A 21,343-nucleotide genomic window follows, 5' to 3' on the forward strand; every position below is an offset into this window, starting at 1 on the left:
TAGTCCTGAATTCTGTTCCTCTTCAGGGAATGGGAGTTCAGGCCTCCGTGCCTCCCCTTAAAGCCCTGGTACCAGCGTTGGGAGATGGGGGCTGGGTCAAGCCAGTGAAGCTTTCTGGGCCTGGGGGAGGATGGCAGTGGTGTTGTACCCCATGGCTATCACCTCCAGGGAGGGGGTCACTCAGAGAAAAGCACTGAGACCCAGGCTGTGGCTCAGCTGAGGGAGACATAGTATGGACTTTTACCACACAAGTTTATTTAAATAAAAGTGAACACATATGCAGGCTGGGTGGCCCGAAGGGCTGGGGTTGGGGAGGCGGGCAGAGAAAAGGCAGACGTACAAGAGGTCCGGGCAGAGTCTGTGTGGTATGAACCAAGCTGCAGGGGAGTGGCTGGGAGCCGCAGCGCAGTGCCGGGCTGTGGTGCTGGGCGCAGGGGGCCAAGGGTGGGCGAGCCTGGTGCCAGGAGGTCGTTTTCATCCCTCACATGCTCCCCTCCCTCTCCCTGACCACCAGGGCCTTAGGTAACCCCCCTCCTCAGTCCCCTATCCCTCTCCTGACATCAGCCTTTCCCTCAACTACTGGGAAGTCAAAAGACAAAATAAATAAGAATCGGTGAGTCCAGTCACGGCCCTGGCAACGGGGGAAGGGAAGCCAAGCCAGGCACGCTGCCCCGGAGCCCGTGCTGCCAGCCCTGGGAAAAGAACAGGTAAAGTGCAAGGAAAATCCAGTAAGTAAAAATATACCAATGACTTTGTCAAATATACAGCTGCTGGCTGTCAGGGGAGCGGGTGGCTGGCTGGGGCGGGTGGCCACAGCACCCTGGGGGAGTGTTGGCCGACACAGCATAGAGACAACGGAAATAAATAGGGGTGGGGTGGGCAGGGGTCCCGCACACTGGGCCTGTGCCACAGGAAGAGGGGCCTCCGCCTGCTCACCTGCCCCGTCCCCCCAAGCCCTGCTCGCCAGGCTCCCCAATGCCGCGGCACTGACACAAAGCACCGGCCGACTGGCTGTCAGGAAAGGATTATAATGTGGGGGTGGGAGCGGGGTGGGGAGGCACGGAAGCCGTGCAGTCATCCAGGGCTGGGGCTGCCCTCAGTACTCGTCCTGGTCTTCCTGTTGGTGTTCCTCAATCTCATCGTCCTCAGGGGGTGCAAATCCTTCCTGGAGGGTGGAAGGGAGAGAGATGCTGAGCCAGCCAGGCAGGCCGAAGCTGCAGACTCCTGCAGGTGGCTTGGAGCCGGCCTGGGTTCCGGCCCCCTGCCCACTGCACATGCTCTGTGGGACCTTGGGCTGGTGCCTTCAGCCGGCTGCCCTCACTGGCCCATGCTCCCCAAGGCTCCTTCTGGTCTCAGGGTCTGATAGGAATGGGGGAGGCCCATCAGGTGCCCGGCAGGACTCACCTCGGTGGCATAGAGGATGCCAATGATGCCCGAGATGACAGGGCTGTTCTCACTTTCGTGTTCCTGGCAGATGAGCTCAATGTCTCGAAGTTTGCTGAAATAGAAGTCGCGCTCCTTCTCCAGCCCATCCACCGTTAGCTTCAAATCCAGTAGCTGCTCGAGTGGGGGAGAAAGTGGTGTTCAAGCAGAGACCCTGGCGCCAGCCTCCCTTCCCGGCCTGATGCCCCAGGGGCCTGGCTTTCTCAGCTGCCCGTGCGCACGCCACTCACCTGCTGGTTGAGCTCAAGAATCTGGGCATCGGTCTCGTGGCCACCATTTCGGGCTGACGGAGGATTCTTCCGGAGGATACAGGGAGGAGCCACGTTGCTCAGCCGGCCGGAGGTCTGCATATTTTTGGGGCCTGTGGGTGACGTCCTCTGTGGAACTGTCCAGAGGAGGAAAGTCAGATGGGGCTGCATGAACCCACAGCCCACAGATGTGGCACGAGACAGCCTGGTGTGATGGCGGGGCAGGCCCATGCGAAAGGCAGGCACTCTCGCCCTCCCCTCCTCTCCCACTCTACATCTAGACCTCAAGCCACGGCCATACGACACCACAGCAGCTGGGCAGCCCTCTGGCAAGCCTGGGACAGCAGGGATGACAAGGAGCTGAAGAAAGTGTAAGGTGTGGGGAGGGAGGGGAACTGGGACAGCGAATTTGGGGAGTGGGGCTGGAGGGGTGAGGGCCCTCCTGTACTGACAGCTGGGGCCTGAGGAAAAGCAGCGGGCACAGGGCCTCAAGTCTGGCTCTTGCTGGGTCTTTCCTAACAGAAGCCCCAGCCCATAGCCACCCTCCCTGGGGGTGACTTCAGAGTCTCAAGACTGCAGGAGACCACAGAAACCTTCCCTTGGCCCTTTGGGTTGCCCGGGCCTCAGGATGGGCTTGGTGCCCTCTGCTGGGCCTGACTCGGGCACCCCAGCTCCTCCCCCGCACACCGTCATGCTTTGGCCACTTATTTTCCAGCTAAAGGCAGCTCCCAGGACAGAGCCTCTAATGCAAAGCAAGCAGGAGAGTGGGGGCAGGCCCAGGGGGCAGCAGCGCACACAGAGGAGCCGCTCTGCTATGACGGGTTCAGATGCGGGTGGCCAATCCTCCTGGCCAATCCTCCTGTCTCCCTGAGGCCCTGTTGCTTTTCCCCCTTCTCTTCTAGAACCCAGACAAAGCCTCGTTTCCAGAGATTGTCTCTTGAGGACTTGGGGCTGTGAGATTCTGGAAACGCAGGAAGATTTGGTCCATCTGGACAAACTCCCATCCCCAGGGAATCAGGTGGGCAGAGGGCAGAAGGAGTCCTTTGTGCCAGTCCCAGGCCCTTGGCTGGGATGACCTGGACACAGGAACCGTGCCAAGGGCTGCCCCGTCACCTCAAGGTCAGCAAGTTAGCTTGGGCGGCAGGAAGAAGTGGCTTGGGCCTCCCACCACCAGCGGCCACCTGAGCTGGCACCGGGGGCTCTCCTCCCACTGCGACTCCCCCTGGTCTAAGTGGGCAGCAGGCGGCATCATCTGAACTCCGTGATAACAGTCTCCTTTAGGCTGGCCGGGGGCCGGGCGGGCCAGTGGCCCAGGGGGCGCTGCTGGCTGCAGAGCCCCGCCGGCCTGGCCCCCCACACCCTTTCCCCAGCTCGGGCACGTTACCTGCTGTGCCAACGAGTTTCTTGGATTTGTTGAAGATCTGATCACCTGGGTTAGGAGGTGGTGCTACGTCCTGGCCCTGCCGCGCCAGCAGAGGGTTGTAATCCTTTCCATCATAGTTTGCGTCAAAGAATTTCTTAAACCACTGAATAAACTCAAAATTATCTTGGAATTTTCCTTTCACTAATTTCTCTACAGGAATGATCTGAAATAGACCACAGAAGCAGAGAACTTTAACCTCCGGCTGCTGCACAGCTGCCGTCCTTTGAGGGAGGGCTGCTGCTGTCAGGAAGCCCTGGGGCTGCAGTGGCCCCACCTTCCAGAGTCCCCCGCCCGGGGTCCAGAGACAGCCCTTTCCTCCAGGCACAGGAGGAAGTGCGTGGGGAGACGTCCCTTGGTGCTGCTCCCTGCACGTGGGGTGGGGGTTGCTGGAACCCGGGTCCTGGGCCATCGAGGCAGCAGTGAGCCAAGAGACTTCATGGGCCCTACAGAGGAGGAACTTAACAGGAGCAGTACACCGAGAGTCTCAAGTGTAGGGTCCAGAGAGGAGGAAGGAATGGGAATGCGGTCAGGATGGGGTGTCAAATGTTGTGGGGTTTTCCACTGAGCCTTGGGCCGGGGGAGCACTCCCCCTGGAGAGGCAGTGGGTGGAGAGTGGCATCAGAGCTGGAAGGACCCCAGCAGCCCCTGCTGCGGGCCATCTTCCCTGGGGTCACAGAGCTCCTCGGGGGCCCCTCAGAGCTCAGGCACCTACTTTGTCAACACCCATCTTCTTGAAAGCTGCTTGCAGCACCTTGAAGTTGTGGATGTATTCGTGCTCTAGCTTGGCCTGGAACTTCACCTTCCTCAAGTGCACACAGCCAGGGAAGAGCATATCCATGAACTGGCAGTAGGCTGCCCCTGCGGAGCAACATGGGCAGCTTGCTTTCACCTTCCTGGGCCCCCTGGGGCTACTCCCCTGAACGTCCCCATCTCCTCTCCTCTTTCTTTGGGGCCAGGGCCAGTCATACTTGTGGAATAGTGAAGTGAAAGTCACTGAACTCTCTGTGACCCCATGGACTGAAGCCCACCAGGCTCCTCTGTTCATGGAATTCTCCAGGCAAGAAGACTGGAGTGGGTTGCCATTTCCTTCTCCAATACTTGAAGGATAGGCACAACCAGAATTCCCAAGAATAGGAGCAATTACTATATAATGATACAATGAGGTACCAGCACCATATCAAACACCGGCTTCCCCTGGTGGTTCAGGGGTTAAAGGAATACGCCTGCAGTGCAGGAGCCGCAGGAGATGTAGGTTTGATCCCTGGGTTGGAAAGATCCTCTGGAAGAGGGCATGGCAACCCACTCCAGTATTCTTGCCTGGAAAACCCCATGGACAGAGGAGCCTGGTGGGCTACAGTCCACAGCGTTGCAAAGAGTAGTACACGACTGAATCGACTTAGCATGCACACACCATATCAAACACTGCATGTATGGCATTCGGTCCTAACAGCAACCCTACTTATACAGCTGCTGTCATCTCCATTTATGGACCGGAAAACTGAGACCTAGAAAGAGGGGTGCTGACTTGCCCAGGGTTGCACTACAGGAAGAGCTGAGACTGGGACCTCCTGAGTGGCTGGGCTGGACCTGGTGCCGGTGATCTCTGGTTCACTGTTTGCCTCTCCTGCAGCCCTGCACTGTACTTCTGCGCTTTGGACTTTTTCCACCCCACTGAGACCCCCATTTCCTTCCTTCAACTCCAGAACTGTGGCTGGTTGAGGGCTCTGCAGGTCTCCTTAATCTCCTTAATCCTCAATGTCCGCTGAGGCTGTTCTGCCTCCTGCCTTCGCTGCCCTCCCCTCCGCACTCCCCCTTCCCCATTCCCAGCCTCCAACCTGAGCAGAGCTGTTCTATCTTGGTATAGTTGAGGTGCAGGGAGTCGTTGACCCATGCAAGCATATCATGGCGACTCAGATTCTCACTGGTCACAGATGTGGAGTACACATTGACGGCCATGCCCCAGCTGCAAAGAAAGGAAAGACAAGGTCAGCTCCTGGGGGCCTTGTGCTGTTCTTGGGCCCAAAGGAGAGAAGGGGCTGGGGGTCCCTGGAAAAACGAGAAGCATCTTCCTCCAGACTAGCAGCTTATCTCCTGTGGAAGGGGTACTTACTCACCCTTGAACATCTGGTGATTACCTACTATAAGATCTCCTGGAGAAGGGAATGGCAACCCATTCTAGTATTCTTGTGTGGAGAATCCTACAAACAGAGGAGCCTGGCAGGCTATAGTCCATGGGGCCACAGAGTCAGACACGACGGAGCACACACACATACTATACAGGGTGCGTGTGTGTGCTCCGCTGTGTCTGACTGTCCATGGAATTTTCCAGGCAAGAATACTGGAGTGGGGTGCCACTCCCTACTCTACGAGATCTTTCGGACCCAGGAATTGAACTTGCGTCTCTCGTGTCTCCTGCATTGGCAGGCAGATTCTTTACCACTTTGCTGTTACTCAGTTGCTCAGCTGTGTCCAACTCTTTGCAACCCCGTAAGTTCCAATATTTTGGGCACCTGATGCAAAGAGCCAACTCACCAGGAAAGCCCCTGATGCTGGGAAAGATTGAGGGCAACAGGAGAAGGGGGTGGCAGAGGATGAGATGGTTAGATAGCATCACTGACTCAATGGACATGAGTTTGAGCAAACTCTGGGAGATACTGAAGGACAGGGAAGCCTGGTGTGCTGCAGTCCATGGAGTTGCAAAGAGTTGGACATGACTGAGCGCACGCATGCACGCACGCACGCACACGCACGCACGCACACGCACGCACGCACACACACACACACACACACACACACTATACGATGGACCCGTGCTAAGAAGTGGTGAAGTCAGAAGTGGTCTCTGCCTCCAAAGAATTTACAGACAGGCAGATGTCCAGAGCAGGGAGTGATGGGGCAGGAAGAGCAGGACAAGCAGAGTTCAGGGGTGGCACAAGGAAAGGAGTGACCTTTTCTGCTTGACAGGGTCAGCGAAGACTTCAGAGCAGTCTGAAAGGGGTAGGAATTTTCTGAATGTATGGGGGGACAGGGTGGAAGAGCTGTGCAGGCCCCAGGACTAGCAAGAACAAAGTTATGGCTTATTGCTGGGACTCTGAGTTGTTCAGCAGGCAGGGGAAACCGTGTTCATGTTGGGGTGTGGTACAAAGAGGCTGGAAGGGGCTGGTTGTGCAGGGCTTTGTTTACCATGAGGAAGAGTCTGTTTAAACAAGAGAAGCCATTAGAGGATTTTAAGCAGATAGTACTTGACCACATTTGGGTTCTAGAAAGCTGACTCATCTTCACATCTGCTCTGACTTCAAACTCTATATCCCTGTGGCTTGCTGATGGATCCACTGACACCTGAATTTCGCTTATACAGAAACTTCCCTTAGTACATGCTCTGCTTCTGCATTTGTTATCCCAGTGAATGCACCACCCATCACCCCATCACCCATGCTTGAAACCTGTGGGGTCAGTCCAGATAGCTCCTCCCCCTCATCCTCAAAGTCCATCATTCAGCAAGGCAGCACTGCCCTCCAATGTGCCTGCTCTTCTCGGCCTCCTGCTGCCCTGGGGTTTCTGCATATCCATTCTCTCTGGCCAAGACGAGCAAGAGCCTCCTGGGGGCCCATCAGCCTCCAGGCTCTCCCTTGCTCTACTCCACCACTGACACTGCTGCACTCAGACTCTTCGAAAGCAGCCCTGGTCTCTCCAACCCCTAGCTCACAAATGAGCTAGAGACACAAATGAGCGGTCACAAACGAGACACCCAGTGGCCGGACTTGCCCTGCAGACTTGAATGGTTTAGCACTCACAGTGTTGGAAACATTTTGAGTTAGTACTCAAGATTTTTCTGGAACAGAACTGAACTCAAGATTTTAAAGTTGGGATGTTCCCACGCAGCAACCTACAGCTGGAGCTGAGCAGAGGCGGCCCTCTTGGGCCAGTGGGTGTGAGCGTGTTCTTACTCTCCCCTCATCCCCCCCGCAGAGGTCAAGTGTCGGTTGCTATTTATTACTGACTTGCACTGTTACAAGGGAAAACTTTCTTGTAACTAGATCTTTTATCAGAAATGGAGAAACAGGACTGCATATTCCCAGAATTGGGAGAGTACATATTTCTGGAGTGAAGAGTATTTTTTAGGTTTAATATGCAAAGTGTCTCCCTGAAGGAAGAATACACCCACCCCACTTCCCCATCCAGAGGGCATCTGTTCTTGTAACGTGACCTGCTTCCCACCACTTGTCAAGCTCATCAATGGGCCCTCCCTCTCTAGCCCTGTGGTCTTCTTTGATCCCCTGGTGGGAGTCATGGGCAGCTCTCTACTCACCTTCTGCCTGGAATGCAGTCCCACCCCCACAGTTCATTCATTCTCTGCTCTGCTGCTGCTGCTAAGTCGCTTCAGTCGTGTCTGACTCTGTGCGACGACACAGATGGCAGCCCACGAGGGTCCCCCGTCCGTGGGGTTCTCCAAGCAAGAACACTGGAGTGTGTTGCCACTTCTTTCTCCAGTGCATGAAAGTGAAAGGCTCTCAAACTGTGGTCCCTGGTGCACCATTGGTGCTCTGTGGGCATCAGCTTGTTAGAGATTTCAAGTTAGAAATTCCTATTTTTGAGCTTTGCCCCCGACCTACTGAGTCAGAATCTGCACTTGACCAAGAGGGTCTACAGGCACAGTCAAATTAGAGAAGCTGTTTTAGAGAGGAGGCTCAGCTGGCGTCTGCTAGGCTCTGCTCCCCCACAGCCCCACCCAAGTACAGACAATGGAACCTCACTAGATGCACATTTAATTTCAATACATTTTTTGAAAAAAAAAATCAGGACACCCTCCTGTATACTCCTAGTCTTTCCTCCTTTTAAAAATAGACTTTGTCCTTCATTGCCTAAAGGAAGGAAGGCCAAGATAGGGCTGGAAAGCCAAGGGAAACAAAAATTATTGTCTTGGGAGCTTCCAAGGACTCAGGAGCTAACAATTGCGGGGATTTCCAAGGGTAATTTTGACTGCACTTGAGTATCCTCTTACACAGTGGTTCTGAACCACTACCCTGTAATCTGACCATTGCACTAACCACTGGACTTGTTGAAATGCCTGCCTCTCGCATCAGGAAGCACCTCAAAGCCAGGAGTGGTGTTTCTAGGCCTGTCACAGGGAAGGTATTGAGCAAATTTGTTGAATGATTGAGTGACACCTTCTCTCTTCTTTCTGAATCCTCTTATATCAGCTTCTGGCCTGGACCCTCCCTCCCCAACTCAACCTTCAGGACTTAGCTGGGGCTCTAGCTCCTCTAGAAAATGTTCTCTGAGCTGCTGCGCAGGGAGGCATGGCCCTGCTCTGTGTCTGTCACCCTGAGCATACTCAATCATGGCATTGATTCCACTCTCTTGAAACCACTTGTGTGTCTGTCCCTTCCACCTGACTGTAAACTCCTCAGTGACCAGGCTGTTTCATTCACTTTGGGGTTCTAGATCAATTCTCAATGAACAATAATCACAGAGATTGGAGTTGGGAGAGTGCCTCTTGGTTTCCAGGGAGCTCACCTAAAGTGCAGAGAAGGAAATGGCAACACACTCCACTGTTCTTGCGTGGAGAATCCCAGGGATGGGGGAGCCTGGTGGCCTGCCATCTATGGGGTCACACAGAGTCAGACACGACTGAAGCAACTTAACAGCAGCAGCAGCAGCACCTAAAGTAACCTCAGCAGGCAAGGCAGGAGTGTGTGGACACCAGACTTGATTAGGGAGGCATGTGGGGAGGGTCCCAGACTTGACTGGGGAGGCAGGTGGGGAGTGTCAAGGCAAGTGTATTGTATTTTGATGAGTATTTAATTAGGAACTCTGAGAAATTGACAGATTTGCCCCATCCTCAAAGAGTTTACAGTCTTACTGGGAGACCAACATACACCAGAACAATACAACCAAATGCCCCAAAGTGTGGTGGAAACAGTAGGTGCTCCAGGAAGACAGGAAGGAGAGAGTATGCAGAGCTGGAGAGTGGATTTGAATGACCCTAATATGAAAGGTCAGGCCCTACCAGGCCTTCGGGGGGAGGAGGTGTGCAGAGGCCTGCGGGACCTGAATGCAGAGGGGACAAGGCTTCTCACAGGCTTGGGGACTCATTTCTCCATGAGGCCCTGGGGGCTCTTTTGGACCTGGGCTCCTGAGGCAAGAGTCTGAACTGGTCAGGGGTGGTTCCGGGAGGCATAGGGTGGTCTTAGGTTGGTCCTGGGAGCTCCTGAGCCACTTTAAGAATTTTTTTTCCTGTTTACTGTGTATGGTTTTCAAGTGCTGATTATTGAAAGAAAGCACAGGCACTGGTCCCCCTCTAAACTGGTCCTCCAGTTTCTGACTGAAATCATTTGAGCTTCGAAGATCTTCCAACCCGCGGGCAGCCTTCCTGTGGTTTCTCAACATCTCTATATTATATATAGCCATGTCATGTGTATTATTATATAATATATATAGTACACTATATAAATATACATTAATTATATTTATACATAGGTGCCTAAAATGGTAAAGAATCTCCCTGCAATGCAGGAGACCCAGGTTCTATCCTTGGGTTGGGAAGATCCCCTGGAGAAAGGAATGGTTACCTACTCCAGTTAATATATAAGTTAAATAAATCACCCTGCTTGTTTAACTTACATGCAGAGTACATCATGCGAAATGCCAGGCTGGATGAAGCACAAGCTGGAATCAAGATTGCTGGGAGAAATATCAATAACCTCAGATATGCAGATGATACCACCCTTATGGCAGAAAGCGAAGAAGAACTAAAGAGCCTCCTGATGAAAGTGAAAGAGAAGAGAGAAAAGGCTGGCTTAAAACTCAACATTCAAAAAACAAAGATCACGGTATCTGGTCCCATCACTTCATGGCAAATAGACGGGGAAACAATGGAAACAGTGACAAACTTTATTTTCTTGGGCTCCAAAATCACTGCAGATGGTGACTGCAGCCATGAAATTAAAAGACGCTTGCTCCTTGGAAGAAAAGCTATGACCAACCTAGATAGCATATAAAAGGCAGAGACATTACTTTGCTGACAAAGGTCCATCTACTCAAAGCTATGGTTTTTCCAGTGGTCATGTATGGATGTGAGAGTTGGACTATAAAGAAAGCTGAGTGCCAAAGAATTGATGCTTTTCAGTGGTGGTGTTGGAGAAGACTCTTGAGAGTCCCTTCGACTGCAAGATCAAACCAGTCAATCCTGAAGGAACTCAGTCCTGAATATTCACTGGAAGGACTGATGCTGAAGGTGAGACTCCAATACTTTGGCCACCTGACGTGAAGAACTGACTCACTGGGAAATACCCTGATGCTGAGAAAGATTAAAGGCAGGAGGAGAAGGGGATGACAGAGGATAAGATGGTTGGATGGCATTACCAACTCAATAGACATGAGTTTGAGCAAGTTCCGGGAGTTGGTGATGGACAGGAAAGCCTGGTGTGCTACAGTCCATGGGGCTGCAGAGTCAGACATGGCTGATTGAACTGAACTGAACTGACCTACTCCAGTTTTCTTGCCTGGAGAATCTTATGGACAGAGGAGTCTGGCAGGCTACAGTCCATGGGGTCTCAAAGAGTCAGACATGACTCAGCGACTGAACAACAACAATACATAATGTAGTACATATTCATATATAGTATGTATATATGGTATATATGAATATATTTATATATGATATAGTTGGCTCTCAGTATCCATGGGAGATCTGCTCCAGGACCACTGTGGATACCAAAATCTATGGGTGCTCAAGTCCCTTATGCAAAATGACATGGTATTTGCAAATAACCTCTGTACATCCTACTGTATACTTTAAATCATCTCTAGATTACATATAATACCTCATGCAAGTAGTATGAGGTAAGTAGTCACTGTTTCATGGCAAATTCAAGTTTTACTTTTTGGAACTTCCTGAAATTTTTTTCAAATTGTGGTTGTTGAATCCGTGGGTATGGAACCAACAAATATGGAGAATTGACTGTGCAATATATTTGATGATACACACACACACACACACAGCTTTTATGTCTATATAATTTAAAACATACTCCTGATACACAACCCGGTATTAGAACCACAGTCCTCATCTGATGCATGGTGTGGCCCGCACTGCAATAGCACGGGCTATATACTGGGGGGTAGGTCACATGAAGCAGGGTGGCAGGGTGGGGTCGGTATGGGTGGGCAGCTGATACGTGGAACAGAGCCTTGTCTCCACTCAGGACTGCCTCTGGTTCTTTCAGGTGATGCTACCCTCTGGCCCAGCTGGGCTTCATTTTGGCTCAGGACAACTCATCCAAGGCACTCAGGGCTCTTTGCAAGGATCTCCAGTCACACTTGCTGGGGGTCATGAAGAAACCCATCTCCTAGTTCTCTTATTCCTTGTCAGGATGGGGTGGAGGGGCAGGATGCCCTTCTTTTAATGCTCCTCTCCTAGATTTGGCCCTATAAATACAGCTAAATTGTGACCAGCAGGTGGCACCAGGTCCTGGGCAAAGACTCCTTTAGAAGTTTCTCCCATCCCTAAATTCCCCTCTCCCTAGCTCAATTCAGACAAGAAGAGCTCCTGACTTTGACCCTATCCCTCAAAGAGGAAGCCTGGTTGGGTCAAACCTGGTGGTATCAGGGCAGCGGCTTGAGTGGAATCCTTGTTCTTGATCCAAGTGCCCTCTAAGAACTGAACGAACTGTAATTGGCTAGGGCATTGGGTCAACTCTAAGATTCTGGACTCAACTAAACCAACCCCCCAATTCCCCAGAATCATAAGTTAAATGCATCAGTGGATCCAACTTCCAATGACTTTTTGTACTGGGGGTTGACTCAGGCCTAGACTCAAGCCAGACCAGCTTCTTGGGGTGAAGGTATATAAAGCATCCGCCCAGGTATCTTGCCCTAAGTGAACCAGTTACCCACCACTGCAGCCGAGACAAAATCTGAGACAACTCTTAAAGTGAATGCACCTGTAACCAAGGGCTGGGTCACCTCCCCTGAGAGAACAGTAGGCAACACCTAGAGGAGGCAGGCTGTGTTCCAAGGGCTACAGTAGCCAGGTCTTGCTCCACCCCCATCCCTGTGTTTCCACCCTGGCCTCTGCCACATGGTGACTGTCAGGAGAAACAGCTGCCCGGGTTGTAGCATGTCACCGTCCAGCCTGAAACCCCATCCAAGAATCAGACTGAGGACACGGCCTTGGGAACAATCTGCTCTGCAGGGTCTTGACTCCTGCTACCAGGACGGGGGTCAAGGGAAAGAAAAGTTGAGGAGGTTTAGTCTGGTGATATGCAAAATCATTTCCTATGCGAGGACCTTCAGGTTCACGATGCAGTCACTGGTAATGGGAAAGACAGTTATCACTCATCAGGGGAGGCGGAGCTGTCAGCCATTCTGCAGCCGGAGGCTTCCAACATGGTCATCAAGACCAAATCTGAACATCCCGTGGCTGGAAAGAGTTTCCAGAGACCATCTAGTTCCTTCCCAGATCTCTAGGGCTGTACTGAGAGCTAGGCATTTATATTCCTAAATCATAAATAAGACTGAATAACTCTGAAAGCTCACATTCTAATGTTTAATAACCTTATCACTGGCCTACCTCTAACTTTTTAAGTCTTCAGTGGAGCTCTACCTTGCACAAATATGTCTTGAAGATAACCCAGGGGTTATCTACTCAGTCTTCTCTAATTCTTTGGTCCCTAGAACTCCTTGCAGTTCCCAGTTCCCTTGCAGTTCCTTCTGCTCCCCACAGCTGTGAGGGACACACTGGGTCTTTCAGCCCTGTAGTGGGTGTTGGACCTGCCTCCAGAAGGCTCCAAAATGGTTAAGAATACCAGATCTCCAGTCACACAACTTGAGCTTAAATCCTGGCTCTAACATTTCCTAGCTGCTTGACTTTGGGCCTCAGTTTCCTCATCAATAAAATGGGGACAATCAGAGTCCCCACTTCACAGAGCTGTTTCAAGAACTAATTGAGTCATGTGTATAAAGTGCTGGACACAGCCTGGCACCTGGTAAGCACTTGGTCAGTATTATCGGCATTATTAGGGCAGACACTGAGATCCAAGGTCACATTCCTGAGAAGCAGGCGCCCAGCACACATCCAGGTTCAGGCCTCCAAGATCCTGGAATGCCAGTCTAGGAGGGAGACAGACCACAGAATTGTGCCTTTCTCTGCCCTTTCTGCCTGGGAATAACCGTCTGGGCTACCTGAAGCTGGGGCTTCTAACCACGATCCCTCCCCAACTCCAGATTTCCCATACATTCTGCTTTGTAGATGCCATCCTACCGGTCAGGAAAACTGGAACAGATGCTGTGGGATCAGAGGAGAGAGAACTCTGAGGAGCTTGCCAAAATGTTTCCCACTCCTGACATGGGGCAATGCCCATTGTCATTGGCCCCCTTCCTGCCTGGGCCCAGGGGGCTGAAGTCACCTGTTTGGAAAGTCTGCAAAATTGTTACCCCGTGCCCCCTGGGTTACACACCCAAGTTATCCTGGGATTGCATGGAGGCAATAAGTGCAGGCAGGGAGGCAGGGTTCTGAGGGACTGGAGGAGCCCTGCCAGCGGGTCACAAAGCCCTGGCAGACCCAGCCAATCACCTTCTTCTCATGGTTGACCCAGGACCTGACTCATGGGGAGGCTCAGCCTCCTGAAGCTGAATTTAAAAAGAAGAGATGGGCAGGAGTAGTAGTTCCAGGGCTGCTGGGGAACACGCCCACTCCAGCAGATCCAGGACAGGGATCTGGACCATGCAGGCTCAGGTAGGAACTGGAGCTTCTCCAGGATTCTGTTCTCATTGCACTTTTAGGTCATGTAGCTCTTCCCCAAGATCCTGAACCCTGCTGAGGTCCCAGCCACTGGAGTTCTGAACACGCCCTGCTGACTGTGATCTGAATTCTAAACAGGCAGGTCCACATAATGGGGCTCTGCCCTTGCAGCTGCTGTCCCAGGGAAGGTGTCCTTTGGGGAGTCCTAGCCAGATTGCTCTATCTGGTCATTACTTAAAGGGTTAATGGGAATCCAGGAGGGGAGTACACAGAACTCCTCACTTGCTAAAATTAATCATTATTAGTAGGGCCCGTGTCGGTGGGCAGGTAGAAAGGCAAACCTTTCTTTCCAGTGGCTCTCTACTGAAGATCTTTAAGTTTCACAAACACTTAACTTTTTAAGCCAACAAACTTTCATGATAGGATCCACCATCAGAGCAAGATTACCAGCAGCAGACTCCTGGAGCTGTGGGGTGTGGGGAAGCCAGGTTGAATGGGAGATGTGGCTCGGCTCTGGGCTCTGCCACTCACTGCCCGTGAGACTTTGAGCAAGTATCGAGTTGGCCAAAAAAGTTCATACTGGTTTTCTGTAACATGTTGCGGAAAACCCAAATGAATTCTTTGGCCAACACGATAGTTTGAGGTATCCAAGCCTCAGTTTTCAGGTCTGAAGGGTCAGGATGATTCTCTTGAGTATGGCGTTGCTGTGGGCTTAATGAGATACCCTGTCTTTGGGAACCAGAGGTTCATCATCTCCCCACTTTGGGGGTTGAGCAACCTTAATGACAGGCAGAGGATGATCAATGTGTCTGACTTATGGTCTTCTTCCCAGGACCCTGGCAAACTCCCCACAGAGCTCCGATCAGGTGCCTGAGCAGGGGCAGGTGTGGCTTCAGGTTGTGGTTCTTCAGCAGCTATGCTGGCGCTCTGGTGCCCATTTCTTTCCTTCACTAGTACTAGCCTGGGGCCCTGGGCACAACAGCTGCTCAATAAACACTGCTGGATGAATGAATGAATGGGAGCGGCTGAACTGCAGTGTGGGGTTTCCGGTGGCAGGTGGGTTCAGAAAGGGTGGTTTTCTGGCCATATTTCCTTTCTGTTGACCACAAGGAGCAGGATAGGAGAAAACAGGCTGTACCTGCTGGCCACATACAACCAAATGCAGCCTGAAGCCCCTGTATGCTCAGCAAGAGATTGAAAAAGACCTCTTCCTCTGATACAAGGAAAAGAGAAATGAGGTGAAGTGAGAGTCCCTCAGTCGTGTCCAACTCTTTGTGACCCCATGGACTATGGCCCGCCAGGCTCCTCTGTCCATGGAATTCTCCAGGCAAGAATACTGGAGTGGGTTGCCATTCCCTTCTCCAGGGGATCTTCCCGACCCAGGGATCAAACCTGGGTCTCTCGCATTGCAGGCAGATTCTTTACCATCTGAGCCACAGGGGAAGAAGCCCATATAGCTGCCAGACTCCCCAGAGCAGGGCTACCCCTCACGTAGCACACCACCTATACTTGTGAGTTCATTAGCCAGCAGCCTCAGCTCCAACAGAACTTGGTACCTGTTGGGAGGACGCCCCAGTTGGGACTGGCTCTCAGTCCAGCTCTGTGCACACCTCAGGGGAGGCATATGCTAGCCCACCTGTGGCCTGAACATCGAGAGGGAGGGGGCTGCAGCAGCAGCTGGGATGCGTAGGGTAGAGAACATTTGCGTCTGCAGCCCTAGTAGGCTTGCTATCTCCTTCCTGATCTTTCATGCTTCTTTGGGGGCACATTCAAATCATGTCACTTAATCTTTTCACAGGCTGTTTCCTCAGTCAGCCCGTATGGCTGACAGTTGTCATCTGGCCAAGCGGCATGTTCTCCCTTCCTCTGAAACTGGACTCTATGAATCATTCAGTCTACTCTCCCTCCAGCCTGGGCCCGGGCCTTTCTCTGCTCTCAGAGCCCTGCTCCTCTTCCCCCACCACAGCCAAACCACCAGTTTTATTTCCTGGCCTTTTATTTAAAAAAAATACTTTTGTAGCAAGTATTATTATCAAACTCCACTCATTGGGCCAGCCACCCTTGTGGTGGTAGAGAAAAACTTGCCCCTCATGTAGCACACCACCTATACTTGTGAGTTCATTAGCCAGCAGCCTCAGCTCCAAGCTCTAACAATGTGCATCTCCTCGCCTTTTGGCTTTTTGCTTATTTCACTGACCTGCTTATTACACTCTGACCTTTCCACCAGCAGGTCTACCTGACGATGTCCAGAACAAACCTGGCAACGTTCAACATCTGAGTCTCTTCCTCTCGTGGAGACTGTCATTCATCCCCAAGACTTTACCTGCCCCACTGCAGGCAACAGCCATTCCCCCTCAGCAAGGATGTGCAGTGAGGGGCACATTCAGGCCTGTCTGCCTTTAAATAGCTTCTCTCCTGAGCTACCATGGTGCTTGATGTTCCCACCACGAATGCCACTCTTGTGAATTATATAGCATTTGTCTCCAAAAAACCTTAGTTATTATCTCAATTTTAAATAGGAGGAGATGAAGACTCTGGGTTCAAGCGACATACTAAGAATTAAGATCAACCACTGGCGAGGCCAGACCATGGACCCAGGCCATCTGCACCCAAATCCTGTGCTCCTCCCACACCATGGCCCTGAGGCGGGAAGACTGACTTGGTTTTGCACAGTGCTAGTGCGGGATGGGGCTGCTCTGGTCGGTAAAGAATCCGCCTAAAATGTGGGAGACCTGGGTTCGATCCCTGGGTTGGGAAGATCCCCTGGAGGAGGGCATGGCAACCCATTCCAGTATTCTTGCCTGGAGAATCCTATGGACAAAGGAGCCTGGAGGGCTACAGTCCACGGGGTCGCAAAGAGTCGGACACGACTGAGTGACTAAGCACAGCACAGCACAGTGCAGGATGACTTGCCCCGATTTCGGCTCCTGAGCATTAGGAGAAAGGAAAGGAAATGTCAACGGTTTTCTACTTTATATTTCTCTTTCCAAGCTACTGCAGCATTGCTCACTCAGCAAGGGTTTATTGACCATTTCTGTAATGTGCTAATCCCTCCACGAGGCACCATGAGGACATAGGATGATTTTAAATCTTGGGTCTTCTCTTCAAGGAGCCTTTGTTTGGTTGAAGAAACAAGAGTAACTCATAAAACAGCACAAGATTCCACAAACCAGAATATATGAAGCACTAACTTGTGTGAGTGCACTTGGCTTTTAAGTGCTCCAGGAGAGTGTGGAGGCTGAGAGGGGCCTTAGTAGTTAAACGGCTTCTGGGGGAAAGTGGCACCAAATTTAAGACTTTAAAGATGGTAGGATGTTAGAGAGAAGTGAAGAGAAAATGGAAAATTTGGGACACGGGAAACATGTTTGTGATTACTTTCCTTTGAAAAATGAGCATGAGACCAATGATCAAATCTTAGAGGAATGTTACAGGATGCGATCAAGAGAGGAAATGGGAGAGGCAGGCAGTGTCCCTGGTGCCAAGGGAGTGACAGTTTTGATGAGGAGGTTACCTGCCCTGTTTAATGAAGTTACCAGACCTTGGATGGAGAAGTGCTCATTAGATTGTGCAAGGAGAAATGATGAAACTGAGTCGTCGTGCTGGAGTGTGAGGACTGAATCTCAACCTGAAGACAATTATGGAGCCCCAGATTATTTGCCTGAGAGGATGCGGAGGAGAGAAATCAGGGGTTTGTCACCAAGGCCAGTGGGTCTTCTGTGGCACGGCAGGTGGACTTGATAGAGAGTGACAGCTTGCGAGGTGAATACCTTGCTTCTTTCAGTAAAATCTGGAAAAATCATATCCTATCCTTAAATTCTAGGTCGTATCTAAGGGGGATCATGAGTGCAATCTCATGGTCTTTCTAAAGTTTTACAACATGGTATCATGAAAGAATGGAGAAGGCAATGGCACCCCACTCCAGTACTCTTGCCTGAAAAACCCCATGGACGGAGGAGCCTGGTGGGCTGCAGTCCATGGGGTTATAAAGAGTCGGACACAATTGAGCGACTTCACTTTCACTTTTCACTTTCATGCCTTGGAGAAGGAAATGGCAACCCACTTCAGTGTTCTTGCCTGGAGAATCCCAGGGATGGGGGAGCTTGGTGGGCTGCTGTTTATGGAGTCGCACAGAGTTGGATACGACTGAAGTGACTTAGCAGCAGCAGCAGCAGCATGAAAGAAATGAAGGAATGAACAAGAAATTCAACATAATAATGTCTTAACTAAGTTGAATGTTTGGAGAATGTTTTAAATATGAATATACTGTTCTGTTTAAGTGTGGTTAACCAAACCCCCTTTTGGGCTTTAGTTTTGAAAATTATTAAAGTAAATTATTTCAGAGCCTCCAATTCACTTACTCACTGATCACTGTTTGTGGAGTGTGTGTTCCAGGCACTGAGCCTGGCATGAGGCCTATAGGAAGGAAGGGGACCTACTCTGTGTCCTTGAGGATTTCATAGACTAGTCTGGGAGCTAGACAAGTGGACGAAATAAGCAAAGGGTGACACATTACACTACAACCCCAGATGCAGGAAAGGCATGCTGCTGGAGTAACTCTGCTGTCTGGGTCAGGGCTTCTAGAAAAAGAATAGTTTGAATGGGGTCTTGAAGAAGCTTATCAAGCAAACAAGAGTCAAGACAATAGAGGAATAGACTGGGAGGAGGGAGGAGATTTTGAATAGTTTACCCCAAAATGCATGCTGGAGGCAGAAGAGGATGTGGTTAGTGGTAGAAGCTACAAGCAAGAGCTCCATAAGAGAACTGGGAGTTATTCCATCCTGGGAGAAGCTCATCAAGGGATTTTTTCCCCCCCACAAATACAAGATATTTGCAACAATGCAAAAATATCCCTAACACTACTATAGTTAAAATAGTTGAGCATCATTTCCAAATCAAAAATACAGCAAATGAAATTATAGTGCTTAGAAACTGCATTAAATGTATAATTCTTGGGGCGTTAGCTTATATTATCTTTTCTGGCAAAAACTGAAGAGATTTCCAAGTGCTCCTTGTAGAAATCAAGTGTCCCTCCAAATTTTTGTCAACTCATTATTTTGAAATGATTTTAGACTCACAGCTGCAAAATAGGACAAATAATTCCCACGTATCCTCGTCCAGCTTCCCCAATAACATCTTACATAACAATTGTTAAGGCCAGGAAATTGACGTTGGTACATTATTTGCTGAGTTACAGACCTTATTTGGATTTCATAAGTTTTTACACACCCTCTTATTTTGCTGCTGCTGTGGTACAGTCTAAGATATGTTATCACATGTATAGATTCATGTCCCGAGGACACAGACTGTTCTATAACCTCAAAGAAACTCCCTCATGCTACCCCCTCATAGCCATGCCCTCCTCCTACTCTGATCCCTGGCAACCAGAGATGTGTTTTCTATCACTATAATTCTGTAATTTTAAGAATGTTATAGAAATGGGGGCTCCCCTGGTATCTCAACTGGTAAAGAATCCACCTGCAATGCAAGAGACCTTGGTTCGATTCCTGGGTCGGGAAGATCCACTGGAGAAGCAACGAGCTACCCACTCCAGTATTCTTGGGCTTCCCTGGTGGCTCAGCTGGTAAAGAATCTGTCTGTAATGTGGGAGACCTAGGTTTGATCCCTGGGTTGGGAAGAACTCCCAGAGAAGGGAGTGCTTCTGGAGTACTTCTGGTAGCACCAGTGTTCTGGCCTGGAGAATTCCATGGACTGTATAGTCCATGGGATCACAAAGTATGGTCCAAGTACATTGATCCCTGGGTTGGGAAGAACCCCCAGAGAAGGGAGTGCTTCTGGAGTGCTTCTGGTAGCACTGGAGTGGCTACCCACTCCAGTACTCCAGTGTTCCGGCCTGGAGAATTCCATGGGCTGTATAGTCCATGGGATCGCAAAGTATGGTCCAAGTACATTACACAATAATGGTGCAAGTGTGGACATACCACGGTTTATCCATTCACCCACTGAAGGACATCTGGGTTGTTCCCAGTTTTGGATGATTATAAAAAACCCTATGAGAACCTTCCTCAGCCTTCTCTTGCTTTGTTCATGACAGTCTAGCTTTGGCAGTTCAGTTCAGTTCAGTCGCTCAGTAGTGTCTGACTCTTTGCGACTCCATGAACCACAGCACGCCAGGCCTCCCTATCCATTACCAACTGCCGGAGTCTATACCCAAACCCATGTCTATTGAGTTGGTGATGCCATCCAACCATCTCGTCCTCTGTCATCCCCTTCTCCTCCTGCCCTCAATCTTTCCCAGCATCAGGGTCTTTTCAGATGAGTCAACTCTTTGCATCAGGTGGCCAAAGCACTGGAGTTTCAGCTTCAACATCAGTCCTTCCAATGAACACCCAGGACGGATCTCCTTTAGGATGGACTGGTTGGATCTCCTTGTAGTCCAAGGGACTCTCAAGAGCCTTCTCCAGCACCACAGTTCAAAAGCATCCATTCTTCAGCACTCAGCTTTCTTTATAGTCCAACTTTCACATCCATACATGACCACTGGAAAAACCATAGCCTTGACTAGACAGACCTTTGTTGGCAAAGTAATGTCTCTGCTTTTTAATATGCTGTCTAGGTTAGTCATAACTTTCCTTCCAAGGAGTAAGTGTCTTTTAATTTCATGGCTGCAATCACCATCTGCAGTGATTTTGAAGCCGAGAAAAATGAAGTCAGCCACAGTTTCTACTGTTTCACCATCTATTTGCCATGAAGTGATGGGACTGGATGCCACGATCTTAGTTTTCTGAATGTTGAGCTTTAAGCCAATTTTTTCACTCTTCTCTTTCATTTTCATCAAGAGGCTCTTTAGTTCTTCTTCACTTTCTGCCATAAGGGTGGTGTCATCTGCATATCTTGCTTTGTTCATGATATTTGAACTTGCTTTTGTTATTGATATTTCTTCCAGCAATCTTGATTCCAGCTTGTGCTTCTTCCAGCCCAGCGTTTCTCATGAAGTACTCTGCGTATAAGTTAAATAAGCAGGATGACAATATACAGCCTTGACATACTCCTTTTCCTATTTGGAACCAGTCTGTTGTTCCATGTCTAGTTCTAACAGTTGCTTTCTGACCTGCAAACAGGTTTCTGCTTTGGCAGAGATTGTTCCAAACTTTTCTGTCCTCTGGAACAATAAATCTGACTAGGTTTTGTAGGTGGGAGACCTAGGCAATAGGTTGGGGAGGAGCTGAGAAGACACAAGTATACAAGCAACTCTTTGGACCATTCCAAAAATTATGGGTTTGTCTCAGTTTAAACCTAAGTTTGTGTCCCTCAAGGCCAGGCTCCTACTTCTTACATGCATTTATACCATAACCCAAGCCTGTGAACTCATCTTTCTAGATGTATGATTTCAGCAAGGATACTTGGGGATCATAGTGGCAGTTCAGGCAGCCTTTGAGCAAAATTGAGAGGAGCTTTAAAACAACAGGGGACAAAGCTTCAAACATCCAACTGATTGCAGGATCATTGGAGCTGAATCCATTAAGG

General features: G+C 50.3%; 1 protein-coding gene, 1 long non-coding RNA gene and 1 other non-coding gene across 5 annotated transcripts in view; 1 reads left to right on the forward strand and 2 right to left on the reverse strand.

The window, feature by feature from the left end:
- Positions 1-233: 233 nt before the first annotated feature.
- MAPRE3 (microtubule associated protein RP/EB family member 3) overlaps positions 234-21,343 on the reverse strand; it is a 56,480-nt gene continuing 35,370 nt past the window's right edge. The window contains exons 1-7 of one of the 3 annotated variants that reach the window (XM_061433046.1): positions 13,379-13,598; positions 4,950-5,077; positions 3,827-3,972; positions 3,076-3,277; positions 1,674-1,828; positions 1,405-1,557; positions 234-1,165 (exon numbers count right to left, since the gene is read on the reverse strand). In XM_061433046.1, the coding sequence (XP_061289030.1) occupies positions 1,097-1,165; positions 1,405-1,557; positions 1,674-1,828; positions 3,076-3,277; positions 3,827-3,972; positions 4,950-5,070 (846 nt within the window). In that variant the 5' untranslated portion in view covers positions 5,071-5,077; positions 13,379-13,598 and the 3' untranslated portion in view covers positions 234-1,096. Of the gene's footprint in view, positions 1,166-1,404; positions 1,558-1,673; positions 1,829-3,075; positions 3,278-3,826; positions 3,973-4,949; positions 5,078-13,378; positions 13,599-21,343 lie in introns of those variants that run through there. The other 2 variants (XM_061433048.1, XM_061433047.1) reach the window with 2 other exon arrangements.
- LOC133257316 (uncharacterized) lies at positions 1,828-3,244 on the forward strand. Its single transcript, XR_009739499.1, has 2 exons — positions 1,828-2,062; positions 2,594-3,244. It is a non-coding gene; the product is annotated as an uncharacterized LOC133257316 (long non-coding RNA).
- Positions 15,871-16,020, reverse strand: LOC133257873 (small nucleolar RNA SNORA62/SNORA6 family). The gene has a single exon (XR_009739733.1). It is a non-coding gene; the product is annotated as a small nucleolar RNA SNORA62/SNORA6 family (small nucleolar RNA).

The sequence above is a fragment of the Bos javanicus genome, chromosome 11, assembly GCF_032452875.1.
Source record: "Bos javanicus breed banteng chromosome 11, ARS-OSU_banteng_1.0, whole genome shotgun sequence".
Lineage (NCBI taxonomy): Eukaryota > Metazoa > Chordata > Mammalia > Artiodactyla > Bovidae > Bos > Bos javanicus.